The sequence below is a fragment of the Apaloderma vittatum genome, unplaced genomic scaffold (genome assembly GCF_000703405.1).
Source record: "Apaloderma vittatum isolate BGI_N311 unplaced genomic scaffold, ASM70340v1 scaffold32760, whole genome shotgun sequence".
Classification (NCBI taxonomy): domain Eukaryota; kingdom Metazoa; phylum Chordata; class Aves; order Trogoniformes; family Trogonidae; genus Apaloderma; species Apaloderma vittatum.
The window spans coordinates 31,479-50,128 of NW_009696859.1; the positions used below are offsets into that span (position 1 = coordinate 31,479).

At 40.3% G+C, this 18,650-nt stretch overlaps 1 protein-coding gene across 1 annotated transcript in view; it reads left to right on the top strand.

The window, feature by feature from the left end:
• Positions 1-18,650, top strand: part of LOC104279229 (mitogen-activated protein kinase kinase kinase MLT) — a 47,554-nt gene that overhangs the window by 26,055 nt on the left and 2,849 nt on the right. Inside the window, exons 3-8 of the mRNA XM_009876436.1 lie at positions 3,651-3,752; positions 4,528-4,593; positions 5,575-5,603; positions 5,719-5,856; positions 12,781-12,867; positions 16,441-16,515. Coding sequence (XP_009874738.1) covers positions 3,651-3,752; positions 4,528-4,593; positions 5,575-5,603; positions 5,719-5,856; positions 12,781-12,867; positions 16,441-16,515 — 497 coding nt within the window. The remainder of the gene's footprint in view (positions 1-3,650; positions 3,753-4,527; positions 4,594-5,574; positions 5,604-5,718; positions 5,857-12,780; positions 12,868-16,440; positions 16,516-18,650) is intronic.

The following is an 18,650-nucleotide window of genomic DNA, read 5'->3' on the forward strand; positions in this document are numbered from 1 at the left end:
GCAAAGGTTGTTTTCTGTGTTGTGGTTTGTGGTGATTTTTTTTTTTTCTTCTGTTAGCACTTTAAATTTCCTTGCCTTATCTTGAGAGTTGGTCCAGATACAAAATTGCATTGCAGATAATTTAATGTCTTCCTTTCCTGAATTGGAGGAACTAGGTAAGATAGTAGTAGAAAATAAACCCAAAGCAAAGAAATCTCCCATCTGCTGAAATAAATGTTTGGTGAGGTAAAAGCCATGAAAGTGTGGATTAGGAGGCATGTTCTGGCATGTCTGTAACACTTGAAAGAGTCTGATGTGAAGAGTAGTCTTTGCATGCGGCACAGTCTAGTACCAGTTTGAAACACGGCTGTTCAGGTTTTTATTGGTTCTCAGATGGTGGACAGAACCTGTGAAAATTCATTTTTTTTTCTACCTGTCTCTTAGACAACTGATTATCACAGCAGATGGCAGTGTAATGCGGTGGGAGCGCATCTGAGACGCAGCGCTGCTCAGAGCACCGGGAGCTTTGCTCACAGGTGTGTCGGCCTGTTGGAGGTCACGGTGCAGCCAGGTGGTCCAGAGGGGCGTGGGGGTGACCACAGCCTGCGCCCCTCACAGGATGCACTGGTGACAGCATGTAGACAGGAACTTGAATACCTTCTTCAAGCAGTAAAAATAATAGAAAGCTCATAAATCAAGTAATGTAATTTCATTGTGATTTATGACCCAAGTGTAGTAAGTGTACACCAGCAAGCAGAATAACAAAGGAGAGGTGTAATTGACAACTCGGGATGATGTCTGTCAGTTTGATCTCACAAAAGGTCAGTGTTCAGAGGGGATTTGACCTGCTTACCAGTCACAGGACAGACAGCAGTTGAAGTAGTTCATTATGTCATTGGGAACGGGGACCCTTTAACCATCTCTGAGAAAGAGATGACTCTGTGTAGTCCAAACACTTTCCTACTTGGGGAGCTCTGATTCCACCCTGTATAAAGAAGAAAGATTTTTTTTTTAACAAACTGCATTGGTTCTATCTGCAACTTCCAAGGAGACTAGAGTCCCATGGGTTGGAAGGGAAGCCAGGCTCTGTTTCTCTGCAACATTTTCAAATGAGCTACCAAGAAAAGAAATGTTAATTGTGCTTGGAATATTTTTTTAGAGATATTTTCACTCTGATCTTCTGTATTGTTTTCAATGTTGCAGTTTTAATTCTGTGTTTAGTCAGAGATCGGTTTCTTGTGAGGGAAAATCCAAAACATGAAGAAATCCTGAGAAACTAATGTTTCATCAGAGTGATGGAGATGAGAGCGTTCAGCCAAGCATTGGCATGTACCGAGCATTAGCTGCATGTAAAGTCTTCCATAGGGTTGTCAGAGAATTCTCAGAGGAAGGCTACATCTGCAGTCAAAACACATTTCCCTGCTGGGATGTTTGTCGACGTTATAACTGATCATCACGCTTGGCGAGCTGCTAACATGGATCACATCATTTTAGATGTCACTGGCTGTCTCTGACAACAGCCATCTTGATGTCTAGCTTTCAGATCTGATTTTTGACTGCATCTGCCTCCTCCAGAAAGGTTCCTGGAGCTTGTGCATCTTGTCCGCACACAATCATCTAGTGTATCCCACGCCCATTGCAGGGTGGGTCCAGTAAGGCACTCAGAGCTTTCTAATACAAGCACCTCTCTTCCATTATTGGCTGAAAATTATCCTCATGGTATAATTTCCATATCCACAAGCTCTTAGTAAAAAGCTGTGGCACAGTAAATATGCAGAAGAAGTACTGAAGGATCGAGCTTTATTGATGGAGGCTTGCTAGCTGCTGTTCACACAGGGTGGCAAAGGACGGGGGGAGCTGAGTTGTCCCTGACCCTGGTAGATCAAATTAGGCATTGTAAAGGCATGCAAAGCCTGCAGCCAGCCTATTCCTGAAGAATCCATTTATAAGACAGATGATGACATCATGGGTAAAAAAAGCTTATGTTTTAATTGAGGAAATGTGCAGGTCAGCAGCTTACTCCTCTTTCGGTGACATCAGAAGCGACACTGCAGAGGCTCCAGTCAGCAGGAGGTCCTGCAGTAGCGATCCAAAGCTAGCTTGCCACTCAAGTGTTTACTTTGAAGAGACTTCCTATCCTTTCCCTCTTTCCTTTCATTCAGTGCTGGAAACTTCTCGTACAGCCTACCATGTTCTAGGCTGCAGATTCAGTCATGGTCCAGAGTTTCCTCCTCCACACAGCAGTCTTCCAGTGGTTTTGATTTCCTTGATGAGGAACAATATTTATTTTTTATGCATTTAGCCAATCATGTATCATTCATTGATTTATATTAGTATTAACAACAACTTGGATATATTTGATGTAGTCTGAGATGGAATGATTTTGTGGCTTCTTTGAAATGGATGAAATTAAGCATTTCAATTTTATACATGCTGGTGTGCCACCTTAGGTATGAAAATTTGGGGAGTCTTGTAAGTAGTTTTTAAATTCTGCCCAAGGAACACACTGTGTAGCTTCTGGAGAGTGGGCCAAAAGGCTTGAAGTTGCTACTTACATCCCTCTGCTCTTTGTGCTGCTTGGGCTGCACTGGATGGCGTGTGCCCGCTCTGTCTTCACAGTCAGACACATGAAAGTGTATTGGCTTCTTCAACTCACAAACCGTGTCTTTTTAGTGAAATGTGAATGAATACAAAATAAGCATAAACCTTATTTAATAAATACTAAACAGAGGAGCTACAGCCTTTGGACTGCTGAATAAGGCCTGCAGCACAAGGAAATCTGGTCTGCTTGCCACAGTGTTAGTCCTCTAGTTTCATCCTTTGTTTTTTTTCATGATCTACTACTCCCTCCATGGGGAAATAAGAGAAGAAAGTTTTAATTTCACTTTCTACTTGCAACCTGTTTCTTCCTAACAGAACATTCATTATACATTTACCATGTGAGTTTACTTAAAAAAGGAAAAAATGTAAACAATCCTTTGTTAAGGGACATCATTTATACGCAAGGCTGCTCACTAGTGCGGAGTATCCTCTGGTTTTGGATCTCATATGACCAAACTCATCCATTAACTGTTCTTCTGATCAGGAGCAGCAAATTCACTGTTTAAATAAGAAAGAATTTCAGCTGATATAAAAGTGGCACTGCGGAGGTTTCGGTTGTCTGCAGTTTCACACCTAAAGGTGTGTGAGCTTGTTATTCCAGCCCTGAGCCCTCTGGCCTCTGACAGTCAGACTGGATTCCATCTGCCACGCTTGCAAACACCTACGGGCCAAAAAAGCCCTTGTTTATACCCTTATAATTCTGCTGATCCTGAACAAGCAACATCCAGAACTCTTTACTCTGGAATTCGAAGGGCTTTGCCTGAGTGTTCTTGATGCCAGACCTTTCTAATACTGTTTCATTTTAATATGTGTTGTTATATATGATTTTGCTATTATTATTATTACCACCCTTAGCAGTAGATTATGTCCATGTTGGGATAATCAGAAAAAACTACCACTCTCCTGTTACATTACCATTAATATTATGTGCTGAACCCAAATTCGTTGACATTAAGCCAGAGGTTGACTGCTTTCTGGAACTGGCAGTTTCCATTAGATCTTTCAATTTAGGTGAAATGGTTTTAAAATATCATGTGTGTGTGTTTGGGTTTTTTGTGTTTTTTTAACAGAGTATGCTTCTGCTGGCTCACTGTTTGATTACATTAATAGTAACAAAAGTGAAGAGATGGATATGGATCATATCATGACCTGGGCAACTGACATAGCTAAAGGTAAGCAAGACAAGCGGTGCCTTACTATCCTGCACCACAGCCAACAAAGTATACAGCTCGAGATGCTTTCACTATGACATCAGGAAAGCCTTCTTATACTTCCTTACTCAAATTGTAAAAAAAAATCCCCAAGCAACCAAACATAAAAAAAGCACACCCCATTCACTGTGCTTTTTAATATATTCCTTGGTTATTATGAATCCAAAATAATTTGTGAAGTGAAAATGGCTTCTATAAGCCAGTTTTACTTCTGGTTTTCCCTTAAGTCCCAAGAGGATAATTTTGCTGATGTAGAGTAATTATGAAGTAAAGTGCATAATTATCGTTACATTTGATTTGAATTGGGACGTTTAAGGAAGCTGAGGGCTTATTCTCAGCAAACATGCCGAAATTCTTCATTTACTAATGCAGAACAAGCTGTTTTGTCCTGTGTTCTCTGTAACCACACAAGTATTAGTGTAGACTAATGAACGAACAGTAAATTTCTATCCTGGCCTCCCTGCGTAGACAGCACCTTAGAGAAAATAACTAAATATGATGTTAAAAAGCATTAACATAACCATATAGATGCTCTGAGAGAAGTATGATCTTTGCTTAGTGTTTTTTACTCAAAGTAGATTATAGGAAGCTTTGATTCTCCTGCAGCATATCAGTGTGCCATACAGGTATGCCAAGTCGTGACGAGGACAGTCAATGGGAACCAGAAAACATGACTGCTGGCACATGGTGACCGCGCTCAGCCTGCCTAACGAGACTGTTCCCTTGTTTTGTGTAGGAATGCACTATTTACACATGGAAGCTCCAGTCAAAGTAATCCACAGGGATCTGAAGTCCAGGAATGGTAAAGTAGCAGAACGCTGAAATGCTCCACATTTACTGTTACCTCTTAGCGTAGCGTTTAAATCTGCACCTGAGCGTTGTGAACATGTGAACTAACTAACGCCTTGACTGTCATCAAGCTGCTCTCATTGAGGCACAGAAGAACCAGTTCCTGCCTCCCCATCCTGAGCGTCTGAGCTTCATTACAGTGCCTGGCATGATTTAGAGTGCTGTGGAGGGCTCTTTGAAGTTACGTCTTGCTGACCATGATTGTACCCATCTTATCAGCTGTCAGGCGTTGCCTGGACACTTCTCACTTCATTTTCTATTTTCAAAGATTGATTACCAGGAAAGACTGGCAGATACCAGACACAAAAGGCTGGATAAGGCCCATCATTTGTTATCTGAAAAATCTTGTCCTTACTGTGGCCTGTTTTGAGGTTTGACAGATACTCATGCTTTTGAGTAAAACGCACTCAGTGTGGAGCTGCACTGGTTAGTCTGTACTTGGCAGTTGACAACCATTTGTGAAATTTGCTGAATGTTGCCTTTTAACTGACATTTTCATTACTAGTAGTGGGCTAGGAGGGACACAGATTTTAATAATGTGCACGGGGAAATAATAGTCAAAAATGTCTGGATCTCACCGCAGTTTTAAGTTTTGTGCTTTTACTAATGAATCTCTCAGAGAGCTTCTTGTTAAGGCTGACTACATTGGGGAGAACAGAGTTTATCTGTATTTTAGCTGTAGTTGTGTTGCTATCTTTGAACTCAGTAAGGCCTTCAAAGGTTTTGCCTCTTTTCAGAGGCTTACAGGTATTCCGCAGATGTTCTCTAAAGCTCCTCAAAGAAACTGGGACAATTGTGCATGTGCGCATGTCCATGTGCTGGCTCATCATAGGATCATTTTTCTTGATAAAATGCAGTCTTCTGCTGTGCAGATGTATTGTGTTTAATGTTTAATAACATTTTCGTAACCTACTTTTTTTTTTTTTATTTCCAGTTGTTATAGCTGCTGATGGCGTGTTAAAGGTATGAACACTTTCATTATTTGTAGAGAAATGCTGCTGCTTGACTCGATGTTCTGATGCCTAGTAGATGAGATTAGTACTCTAATGTCTATATATTTTTCATTTCTTTTTGTCAGATCTGTGATTTTGGTGCCTCAAGGTTCCACTCCCATACAACACACATGTCATTAGTGGGCACTTTTCCATGGATGGCCCCGGAAGTTATCCAAAGTCTCCCAGTGTCTGAAACATGTGACACATACTCATACGGAGTGGTGAGTGCTTCTTCTTTCCCGATGCGTAGTAGCAGATTTCTAGTGTGGCAGAATTGTGTGATACAAGAACAACTATTCTAAATAAGGATACAAAAAGAAATCACACTTTAAGACTGACCCATAATTTATAATGCCATGCTTGAAAATGGTAGGAAGAATAGTGTCTTGCATGTTTATTAAGTTCCTTATCTGATGAGATAAGCAGCATGCCAGCGTGGGAAGTGCATGCTTTACCCCAAGTATTCAGCATATGTCTGAAGGCTTGCAGGAGCCACTGGACAATCTGCACCATGAATCTCTGTTTGTCTTTTTCTTTAGTGGAAAAAAAGAGAAGAAGGTTGTATTGCAATAGGTGAATAACAGGATGAACTGAGTAGGATTCATAAAAAGGAGCGTTACTGTTTTTATATTAAAAAATAAACCACTTCTCCATGCTTAATTGTTTAAAAGACCCTGTTATCATTAGCTGAGAGAATAGAGACTGAACCTCTTGTGGAGGTAGAGGCCTCATGTTAAAAAAATGGAGAAAAAGCCAGCATGGCTTTGCCATTTTTCTGAAGGGAGAACAATCAGTTATAGTTCATCAGCATGTAAGTTTTACAGTTACAGTAATGTTAAATATTTCACTCTGTTAAATTCTAAATTTCACACTGTTAAATTCTAATTTGACTTTGTTCTGCAATACAAAATAGGCTAGAGATAGCCCTACTGGTCAGACCAATTGTGTGCCTAGCCCCATAGCCAGAGAACAGAAGGGAATACTTTGGGGAAAAAAGGGAAAGAAGTGGGGTTGTAGTTTCCATGCATATTTGCATGGCATTTTTGGTTTGGGATTCAAGATGGAATAGCAGAATGAGGGTTTCTTTCAGTACCTGTCAAGTACTGCCTCTTTCTCTTTGAGGGATAGATGAGGGCATTGATTCTGCCCTTAGTAAGTTTGCAGATGACACCAAGCTAGGGGAGTGTGTTGATCTGCCGGAGGGTAGGAAGGCACTGCAGAGGGACCTGGATGGGATGAAGTTCAACAGGACCAAGTGCAGGTCCCTACACTTTGGTCACAATAACCCCCTGCAGCGCTGCCGACTGGGGGAGGAGTGGCTGGAGAGCAGCCCGGCAGAGAGGGACCTGGGAGTGCTGGGTGACAACTGGTGGAACATGAGCCAGCAGTGTGCCCAGCTGGCCCAGAAGGCCAGTGGCATCCTGGCTTGTGTCAGGAACAGCGTGGCCAGCAGGGGCAGGGATGCAGCTCTGCCCCTGCACTCAGCACTGGGGAGGCCTCACCTCGAGTGCTATGTGTGGGTCTGGGTCTCTCACTGCAAGAAAGACACTGAGGGGCTGGAGCGGGTCCAGAGGAGAGCAACGAGGCTGGGGAAGGGACTGGAGGGAAAGTCCTGTGAGGAGAGGCTGAGGGACCTGGGGGTGTTTAGCCTGGAGAAGAGGAGACTCAGGGGGACCTTATCACTCTCTACAACTGCCTGAAGGGAGGGTGCAGTCAGGTGGGGGTCTTCTCCCAAGGAACTAGTGACAGGACAAGGGGGCATGGCCTGAAACTACCTCAGGGTAGGTTCAGGCTGGATCTCAGGCAGCCCTTCCTCACGGAGAGGGTGCTCAGACATTGGAATGCCCTGCCCAGGGAAGCGGTGGAGTCACCGTCCCTGGAGGTGTTCAAGGGGAGGTTGGATGTGGCACTTAGTGCCCTGGTCTGGCCGATGTGGTGGTGTTGGGTCATAGACTGGACTTGGTGACCTCAGAGGTCTGTTCCAGCCTCAACAATTCTGTGAGGTATCTGAGGAAAGTTTTAAGCTAGCAGCTGCTCTTACACATAGCCAGGCTGATGTCCCAGTGGAAGATGACTTAGACCTTTTTGCCAAACATTAGTTTGTAGTGAAGAAAATATGAGAGATGATATGGCTTTGCTTACGAATTAAAAGTTGAAGGTTTGCAAGGGTGAGAAAAAAGCCTATATTGGCAGATTAGAAATCTTGGCTTGCTTAACTGAACTAGGTCACAAACAGTAAGAGAACTTCAGCTAACAAATGTGAATGTTAATATAAACTGTTACTGGAAGCAATCACATATTATCTGCTGAAGGGAAACATTCCAGTTTCCAAAAAAAAGCAAAAACGTTAGAGGAGAAATTCCAAACATGGGCCTATAGCTCAAATTGCTCACATAGTCATCTTGGTGTGAATTGACTTTAAGTAATGTTCTAGAAGTGGGAGAAGGTAAGAAATAATTTAATATCTTATCTTGTCAAGAATTGCAAGAGCCTTGGGAACACTATGTTGCACGTAGTTGGTTTTTTTTCTTGTCCAAAAAGTAAAGCTCCTTTGACAGTTCTGTGCTCAGAGGTAAAACTCAACTACCTGCTGTATGAAAACAGTTCAGTGTTAGTGGAATATTTTAATGTGGTTACAGGTGTATAATGCTACTTCAGTATATCTAATAATATTTCACCCACATTTTTTAATATATTGTTTTTGAGCTAATGTGTTCTAATGTGGGTAGAAGCTTATGAATTCATAAGCACTTAGGAATGAGTTCGTCTTTTTATAACTCCAATTTTGGAACACCGTCATTTTCAGAGGAGATACAGGGGTAGAAATTAAGAATGGCAGTGGCCCAAGTTCTCTGTTGATGAAATTACTGACATAATGGGGTTATACCAGCAGGAGACTGTCCGAATATAACACTGAAAGTTAGAATCTCCCTATAATAAGTGTTAGACTATCAGAGAATTAGCTAGGAGACTGAAAACAAAAAAATCTTAGGGTATTTTTGTCTCTTCAAATGATTACCATCTATATAAAAACAAAATTTAAAGAATTCCTTTTCAAAATGTAACACTTGCCAGCAGCTTTTGTGTTAGAAAAGCAGATTTGTCTTTCTTCGGTTAAAGTCCTGTTAACAAAGAACAGATTCCTTTCAAATGTAAACGAGTAAGATGCTAGGAATAGATACTCTGTTTGCAATATTTTCTGCCTTTTCTGTGATTTTCTTTAATTTATTTTCTGTCTTTTTTTTTTTTCCTGACCGGCTTCTCTTTCTACGAACCAGTCTGGATTTTAAATATTCTGCTTAAGGTGTGCGAGAGCTTTTTTCTATGAAGCGTCAGGCTTTCTGCTGCCTAATACGTCTAAGCTGCTCCTAGGTTGAAATGAGTTTTCCTCTTTGTGAACAGTTGCATACATGTTAACCTCCGGATTAGTTTGTCCTGCTCTTCATGAGCGATTAAACAGGTCCTTATAATCTCTTTGAGATGTATAGTAAATAATTTATAATACCGCCATGAAATGCTAAAGCTAAATGTTCCAGTAGGTTTATTACAGTACAAAGACAGATCTTGCACTTTCCTTCAGCCATGCTGTGATTCTCTTTCCTAGTCCATTTCCAGCTCCATGCTCTAAACATCAGGTATCAAATGTTAGGAGTGATCAGTCCAGAAATTGACTCATGTATCATTGTGTGAGTTGTTCGAAGCTGGTTCCTTGCTCCTCTTCCAGATACAAAAGTGTATGTGGAATGACAATGTTCCCTCTAAAAGCTGTTTTGAGATCATGAAGATACATGCTCAGAACATGTTACCCTGGCAGAGTTGTTTGTAGTGCACTGCAGTGTGTGTTTGTGTATCAATCTAAATGTGTTTAATCAATAGAAAGCTTATGCAGTGTAGCTGAATTATTTTAACACTTAGAAGAACAAAGACATAATACCATTAATTGGCTACTGGTAGCATAGAGACTGCCATTAAATGCAGCTGTTAGGCTCCGAGCAATAGTTCATACATTGCTTTAGCTATGAGAACATCTGTTATTTATAGAGGGAATGTTGGCCAGCTCCAAGGGTTATCCCTTACTCTTTTTGGAAAGAATTATGAGATCTTTAACTTCCACTTACATCAGTGTGGAGAAGACTGACCTAACGGCAGTACCTCTAAGAGTGCAACATTTTGCTCATGCTGTACTTCTGCTAATTGTGGCTCCCAGCCCTCATCTGTGAATGCTTTCCTTCCAAGAGAAAACATTTCTTCTTTTTTCCTTTTTTTTTTTTTCCCCCACCCAGTGTTTGCTTTTTCTGAAATTACTCATTTGTATGTACCCTATCCTGTATGGCACTTTGAATGTTGGCTTTGCACTGGGGTGGGGATGTGGAGATTTTGTTGTTTTGGGTTTTTTTCCTTTTGTTTGTCACATAGTTGAGAGGATAAGAACTGAAAGGCACAGGTGAGCTGACACAAACATGTGAGCGTATTCTGAAGACCATATAATTCTTATTCTCAGCTTCATGTATAGGATGAACATTCATACATTATCTCCTTTCTGTTTCACTTCATGCAAAAAAGAGCCCAACATCTTCAGAGGCCACAGCTTACAAAGCACTACATTAAATGATCTTGCTCTTGTTTTCCATCACTGTGTCTAGCTGGGCTGTTTCTCTGTGAACACCTGCTGTCTGTCATCATAGAGATGTGATGTGATCAGGAAAACAGGTGATCCTCACCATCAGAGATGGGAGGGGAAGGTGAACCATGTCAGTCTCAATTAAATTACACCAGAAATGGAAGATAGAATGGTTTGGGTATGAGGTGAGCTGGGCAGACAGTTCTGAAAATGGACAATGTATCTCACCATAAAGAGTCTGGGGTAAGTCAGTTTGAGGTGCTTTTTCTGCTGCTGAGCGACCTTGGGAACAGGAAGAGACAAGTGGGAATGCGGAAGATCCCCTTTTATTGCTTTTTAAAAGACTGATAATGCAATCGTTCACCTTAGCTCTTGATTCAGGGTAGCTAATTCATGAGATGGAGTTGAAGCTCCTATAAATATGAAGATAGAGACATCACCATTGGAAGGAAAAGCTTTATTTACACTATTGACCTGAACATGAAATTTGCATTGTTGTTAAAACATTTTCTAAACCTATGTAAATAAATACAAGTATTTCTGACATCCTGCTTTGGTATCTTTTACTTTCTTCTACTATAAGTACTAAAACATTAAGACAAATTCTTTGTATTGTGTCAGTTTGCTGTTTTTCTCTTGAACTATGTGCAATCTTGAACTGTTTTAAGTTAGCACCGTTGGTTTACGAAGGCAGTGATCCACACAGGCAGTAGGAATAAACACTAAAGGTGTCATGATAAAGGAATTTAGTGCAAAATATTCTGCATAAATTTATATGCATGAATGAAACGAGACAACCCTTACAATTTACAGTCTTCTGAAAGAAAGGTGGCAGAGCAGTAGGGTTTTTCTGCTCAAGGCTCCTGGAGACCTTTAACGTGTATTTCCTTATGTTCTTGGAAAATGTATTTAGATACTGCTCTATCTGATGTGCAAACTTGAGTTTCTTCTCTGTGATTTCCTGGTACAGCTGTACAGATGAGGTTGTTCTGCAGGGCTGCTTAACTGCATGTTTGATGTGATCGAGGGGCTTTTGTTTTCAACCATCTATTTTGTATGCTGCCTTTTTGTCTGAAGTACATGGAACTGCTAAGTTAATTCTCTCACTGTTGAATTTCCTTCTCTACCGGTAGAGAGGTGATAATTGGAATTACAAATCAAGGTGCCTTTTTTTTCTCCTTTTTTTTTTTTGTCTTTTAAGAGGAATTAATTCAGGCAAACAGGAGAGGTGAATACCTCTATCATAGCTTTCCCCATGTGTTTCTTATTCTCAGGGAAACTGTCCTTTTACTTATTTTCTGAGATACCCATACCTTTACTAATCAGTCTTCTAACTCAGGCAGAATTATTCAGATAAGTCTATTGATGGAGTACCCTGTTCACTTGATTAAAGGCCCAACTCTGTTTCAATATACATTTTTTTTCTGCTTGAGCAGCATCTGCTGGTATTCTTGCATTTTCTGTATAATAACTTTCATAGCTGGCCAGAATCCATTCAAAATGACATAGCTGGAATAAGACTGGATACTAACCCAAATAGCGTGGGTATAGAGACTTAACGTAAAGATCTTAATGGGTTTAGTCAGATCCTGCATAAATGATGTCTTGTTTTTGTTGAAATGCTTGGTATATGCGCAGAAGAAAACATAGATGTAGAAAATGGGTATGTACAAGATATGTATATGAAGATTCTGATTAAAAAAAAAGGAGAGATATACACAAGCGAAGGCATAAAGTGCCTGTTAATTTGGTTGAAGTCCAGTGTGAAGTCCTAATGGCAGAAAAGCAGGTTGGATTTGTTGACTTGAAGCCTTTTTGGTGATCCCAAACTCTGTTCTACAGAGTAGCTTAGCTTCTCAGGCACTGTGCTACTGAAATGGTAAAAGCATGCAAAATTAGAAGATCTTCCTATATCTAAGGACAGCGTATCTGTAAGATACCATGGAGAAGAGAGTAATTTTCTGTATGCTGTATATTGTTTAGTTTAATGTAATCACATACTTGGAGATAATTACAGTTTGGCTTGCAAGATTGTATTTAATATTTTCATAGGCATATCGTAGGAGCAAAATACTTCTTGGATCATATGCTGGATACTGAGAAGCACTAGCTGCAATCATAAAGAAATATTTTTAAATGCAAAATGACCACAAAGCAAAGATGTATCTAGTTGGGACTGTGAAGGAGAGTTGTTGTTCATTGTCTTCCCAAGTCTCAACTGCCAAATGCGAACTTTATAGCATTGAAAGAAAGTAAAAAGCATTTTCCATGGTGCTTACAAAATTGCAGGCATTAGACCCCACGCAACCCAGTTTTTCATCTGGGCTTTTCTGTAGAGTAAAAAGAAGAAACATTCAAATTAATTCAGGGAGAGGATCTTGCAGACAAACACTGGTCCAAGTTCCTGCAAATGGAAACTGGTTGCCTGATAATTGGATACAGAATAGTGCTGTATCAAGGTTTAATAATGTATTTAAAATACAAAGTACAGAAATAAAAATTCTTTTCTTTTTCTCTGTTCCAGGTTCTCTGGGAGATGCTAACAAGGGAGGTCCCCTTTAAAGGCTTGGAAGGATTACAAGTAGCTTGGCTTGTAGTGGAAAAAAACGAGGTAAGACTACGTTTCTACATTCAGGTACATAGATCAGAAAACAGTATTGGGGTTTTGCAAAAGACTTTTTCATCTTCTTCAAATTGAAAGTAAGTTCACGCGTATGGAAAGATTAGCAGTAGGAGCTAACACAAAGGGTCAAAGTGATGTTATTCCTCATGAATGGACCCTTTACATCTAATTGTTGCAGCTTCACGTCGTGATGCTGTAGATCAAAAATTGTACAAGTACTGTACTAGTTTCTCAGTCTCAATTGTAAAACCTAGGGGTTTGTTCTTAGTGATGAAAGAAGCCATTGCGTCCAAGGTAGGGGAACAGTTTAACTCCATCTCCTGCGTTTAGGACATCTTTTTACTGGCCGGGAGTTGATATATCTGTAAGAGACCTTCAGCTACTTCAACTTAACTCTCCCAGCAGGAGTCACTATAGTACAAGAAACTGCCGCTTAGATGAAAATTTCAAAAATAAAAGAAGAAAAAATAGTTTTAAAAAAAGAGAGAAATTACAGTTTTGCCACCTACGTTCAACACTACATTGAAGATGAGCTCCTTACTGGTATCAGCAAGGCTGTGGCATAGCTGCAAGCCTCCTCATGCAGAGTCTTTCCATTTCAAAAGCACTTCAGTGGTGTAAACACCGTTTGTACAGTGTCCCCAGCCTCGCTTTTCTTCTTCTCACAAATTGAGGCTTTCAGTTAGTTGGACATGTGAGCGTATATCTGAACACATAGTCCCTTGATATCAAAGAGAGTAACTACATTTAAAAAACATTTAAAGTTGTGACTGTACCACACACAGACAAGCATGGAAATCCTCCACAAAGATGAAACCTCCTCTATCTAGACACAGCGGAAGCTTGGGAAACATTACAATGGCGAGGCAGTGGCTGTACAATACAGATTCCTATTATTCTACATAAACTGTTTCTCAAAATGCTTCAGAGTTAAACAGAGGAGTTAGGTTTCCTCCTCTTAGTTTAATGGGTTTTGTTGGTGTTTTTTTACCCCTCTCTTTTTTCTTCTGTTTGAGGACTGGATTAATTCCAGTGAGTGATACTGTGATACGCCGATTAGTTGGAAATGCTACGCTAACAGTGTGAAGATAAGCCTGGTCTTCTACAGAGTCTGGCAGAGCAGGAGGCACAATGAGGCCCTTGCTTCTAGTTTAGGAAAGGCCCCACATATACATCGGTTTGAAGGAGGAACTTAAAGCCTTCCATCAACAGTATTTCTTTCCCATGTCTACCATGAGCAGTTTTGTGTAAGGGGCACAGAGGGACATTGGGAATGTTATGAAGACATGTAGTCACACACTGAAAGATGTCAGAGGGTACAACACACATTTCTCAGCAGTTTTCCGGAGTAAGGAGCTGTGTAAAATACAATATGAACAAAATTATTTTACTCATGGCTGAAGAAACCTAAGGGGTGACATTTCCAGAGCCAGCTGCTTGTCTGCCAGGTACCACTAACCTGGTGCTACCATCTTCTGTGGAAGGGTGCCAGGGAGCTTAGAGGGCATTAACACTTGCTTACATAGTTTTTATTTTTTCTGGCCATGACTTGGGGAACATGCCCAGTATAAGCCTTGTAAAAGGAAGCTTGTGCTACTTTTCCTCATAGTTTCTATGTCCTGAAGCAAGTGTGAGGATCACGTTCTTCTCTCAGTGCCATCTGTTGACATCAGTGGGGTCCAGTGTGGTTCCAGTTCACAACTGAATTGAATCAGTGTTGAGCCAGTCCTTCATTTTTGGCACTGCAAGTCTCTTGTTAAAATCAGCATGGGACTGACACCAGAGAGTGTAATTGTGTAGGGTGAAAAATCCCCCCTTGCAAAGCCATAGCCCAACAAATGAAGTGGATTTCGATGATTCTGCATGGGTCTTTTTCAACTTTCTGCATAATTTCACAATGCTATTTGTATTCTGGTAGAGTTTATATATATTTTTTTTTAAAAAAAAAAAATCCAGAAAATAAAACATGAGTGCTTAGATCATGCTGGACGTGATCTCTTAATAAATGGTCACAGAGAAACAATATCATGATACAACACTTTTGGAACCTGCTACCTCTGTAATACACGATAGATAACATTCAGTGCAAGTGAGACACATATAAATGGTGATTGCAACGGATTTTCCACTCCCTGGAACAGTGAGGGTTACAGACAAATATTGTAGCAAGACTAGCTGGTGTATTTTTAGGCTAATGACTCAACCACAGATCAAGCACCAGTACAATTTGTTTATGCATTGTACAAATTTCTGTGTATTTCTTGCACAGAAAGCTTTGCACCTTAAGGTATTAACATTATTTTAATAATCATACTCTTGCAGTGCCCTGGCTCTGTATCTTGTGTTTCCATTTCTCATGGTGTTCTAGTGCTTGTGCAGCAGAATTTGTTAACTCTTCCTTGGGCTGCTGTGGCTTGTAAGGCTTTGCAAGCCACATTGCAGTAACATAATGGTACAGTTTTTAAGCAACTGGCTCCACTTTGCTTCTGAAATTCCAAAAGTACAACAGATCAAAGGGTCTTCCAGGCAGATTGGTCAGGACTGTAATAGCTGGTTCTCACCTCTTGTAGGACGGGGAACCTTTTTTCCACCTTGACCCCCTTGTATTTGGACCCATTTTCACTGAGGAACTGTTCTTGGTTTTTTGTTTTGATTTTTTTTTTTATATCTACATAATTTTTTAAAAATTTTGTATGAAAGTCAGTTAACTGCCTTAGCGAGAGCAGAGGGATCTCCTTGTATGTGGAACATTGATGGGATGCATGTTTAATCTCAACTGGAGAGGCTTTGGTATCTGGGGGTGTGTATGTGAGAAGGGATTTGCTTTTAGCCTTTCCAGTGGGGAGGCATCGTCTTTAGACTAAAAGTCCTCTGAGACTGACAGAGGGAATCTTTTCATGGTTTAAAACTTTCAGCAAAGGAAACCAAATAAGCTTCAAACTAATTCTCTGTAGTCAGTGGTCCTGGCAGCTCCTTGTCTTCAGTCATAGGGAAATATGTTCAAGAGTTCACTGTGCTCTGTGAGTGCTTTCTGAGATCTGCATGTCCTCATTAATCTTGCTGACCACAGGCTTGTGAAATGCCTCTTGTGTCATGTAGAGCTTCACTTAACTCTTTTTAACTTACTTAACAAATGGCTGAAATATAGATTACATTATACTAAGAGTGATTGTAGTATTGTACAGCTGGATTATCTGTGTGGGAGAAAGGAGTTAAGGCAGGCTGTACATTATGCCTATCATGACAGGCATCTTGGAATAACACACAGTAACCTCCACAAACTTATGTTTTAGTATTAAAAGTTGTTTGCCTCGTTTTCACTTCCTTGTCTCTAGGCTTTCTTAAGCAGCTCAATTTGTGCATTTGTTCAATTCCTTCTTTGTATTCCTTCTTAATTTGTATTTCTTGCTAGTGTTAGTAACTTTCCTCAGTTTTCATATTACATTTAAAAGAAAGAAGAGTGTGTTTTACTTTTTAATAGCATTGCTTTAATAGGAAATCTGTTAGTGGCTGCTTAAAGGGAGATGCTTCCAATAACTGGGTATGTTCTGTCTCTTTTAGAGATTAACCATTCCAAGCAGTTGTCCCAGAAGTTTTGCAGAACTGATGCACCAGTGCTGGGATGCTGATTCAAAGGTAATTTAATTTGTGTTTAATTTCTATGCCACCACCTCTGCCTCGTTTGGTGAACTGCGTTTAGGGGACGATTCCCAGCTAACACCATTGCTGCACACTAGTGGGCACATTTCTTCACAGAGATAGCTGATGCTGTCGTCTTAAAATGTGTTTTACATATTTATGCCTAAGTGTGTCTCTTTGCCTTTTAATCAAGAGTTCCTATCCTACTAACTTACCCAGCTACTCAAGACAATGCCTGTAAATGTGGTGAGATGACAAGAATGTAGCCATTTTGGAGCAAGTGAAAAAATGTTCTTTTCTATTTTCTTTCAATAGTTAATCTTTCCTAGATGTATGTGAGCATCATGTGTGAAATATATATTTCAGGGTCCAGTTTTGATACCTTCCTTGTGCTGAAAATGTAAAGAATAAGTTAATGCATAAAATTTGGGTAGAAACAGCAGCAAACACATTCTAAATTAACATTACACCTTTTCTAATCTTTTCCCTTAGGAATTTGAATGATGAGCTTTATAATGATTGTGCCATAATAATATAATAACAGAAGTACTTAAAGAACGTTAAACTATGAAAAGAGGGTAAAAATACAAGTTAAAAAGCCAAATCGTTGTCACTATTAATCTGCCTCTATGAAAACAAACTAAAAAGGAAATTGAAGAGAGTATTTACTCATTAAAAGCTTTTTGTAGATTGTGGGAGTTACCTGCTTTAATTTGACTCTGTTACCATCCTGTTATACATAAAACTGTCTGGAAAGAGCCTGTGGGCGTGTTAGTTTTATTACCAAATATTAGCATCCATTTAATTTGCCTGCGAAGGTATTTGAGAGAGGGAAGGACAGGTAGGGATCATGCTCTTTTTCTCAAGTCTCAAGGCATCAGCAAGAGCTTTGTTCCTTTAAACTCACAAGAAAGTTAGCTGCTACTTCAGAGGGATTAAGATTAATCCCGAGGTGAATTATAGCATTTAGGAGCTCTAAAGCTAGAACTTGTTACCACCAGAGAGAAGCCATAGAAGAGCAATATGCAAAATGAGATTTCCCTTCTTGCCTTCTTTTTTTTTAAGGAAGGAGTTGTTTTCCTACGAAATGGATCTGGAAGCCTGAGGTCCATCATCAGTGTGTGATTTCCACATGAACACCCATTTAAACGCCATTCCCCTAATATCTCCCTCCCATAAGCTCCCTGCAGAAGGGAGGGGAGGAAAATGCTTTGAGTCTTTGAATCTACAGGTGGGCTGTTCTAAGTTGTAGGTTAGTAATCACTGAAGAGAGCTTTCCAATAGTAGCTATGTATTGTTAGTAACTACTCCCAAGCAGCAGCATCACTACCAAATGCCACAGAAGAAGAATTGCTGGAGCTTCTTTTCTGTAATGGCAGGAATACTAGATCAGCTCGCTCTCTGGCTTGCTTTAGCCAATATATATATGTATCCAGAAGTCTGTTGTCTTTTTTCAGGGATGAGGAGGGATCTGCATGTTGTAAAGGAAAGATGCCCAACCATCAGGCTGAGTTCCGTCTGACATAGTAATTCACCTGGGAACGTTGTTCCCAAAGGCATCTCTGATGTGTGCAGAGTGAATCTCATGTGAGATGGGTTTTTCTGTCAGTCTGCTCTTTGCTACTTTTTTCATGCAGCTTCTCTTCTGTTGGGCAATTTTAAGTGCTTTGTTCACATGACGGAAATGGAGTAATCTCTGGTCGCAGTTTGGGCATGTGACTGACTTGGTCACGTGCTGGGAAAGGATCGCTGCTTACAGCTCTCAGAACGCCTTGATAAAAGGCTGTGTGGCCTGCACGAGCCAAAAGATGGAGCACACTCCTCTAAAATACTGCTCTGTGTAACATTCCCTTCTCACCAGGATTAGGTTTAGCAAATCAGATGGCCGATGCATGAACAAGTTACGGAAGGTCAAGTGGGGGTGAGCTTGAGGATGTCAGCTGTTCAAAAGCAATTGCTAATGTGCATACTTTTAACCTGCAGAAAGCACGAGGTGTCTTTTTGTGGCTTTACCCCTGAGAAAAGAGGGATGTGTGTTTACAGAGAAGCAGCAAGAAAGGAAAGCCATATGGATTAAATATCCTGGTTTTATGCAGACCTGTTTAGTAAGAAATACTGAGTGGAAGGAAAGA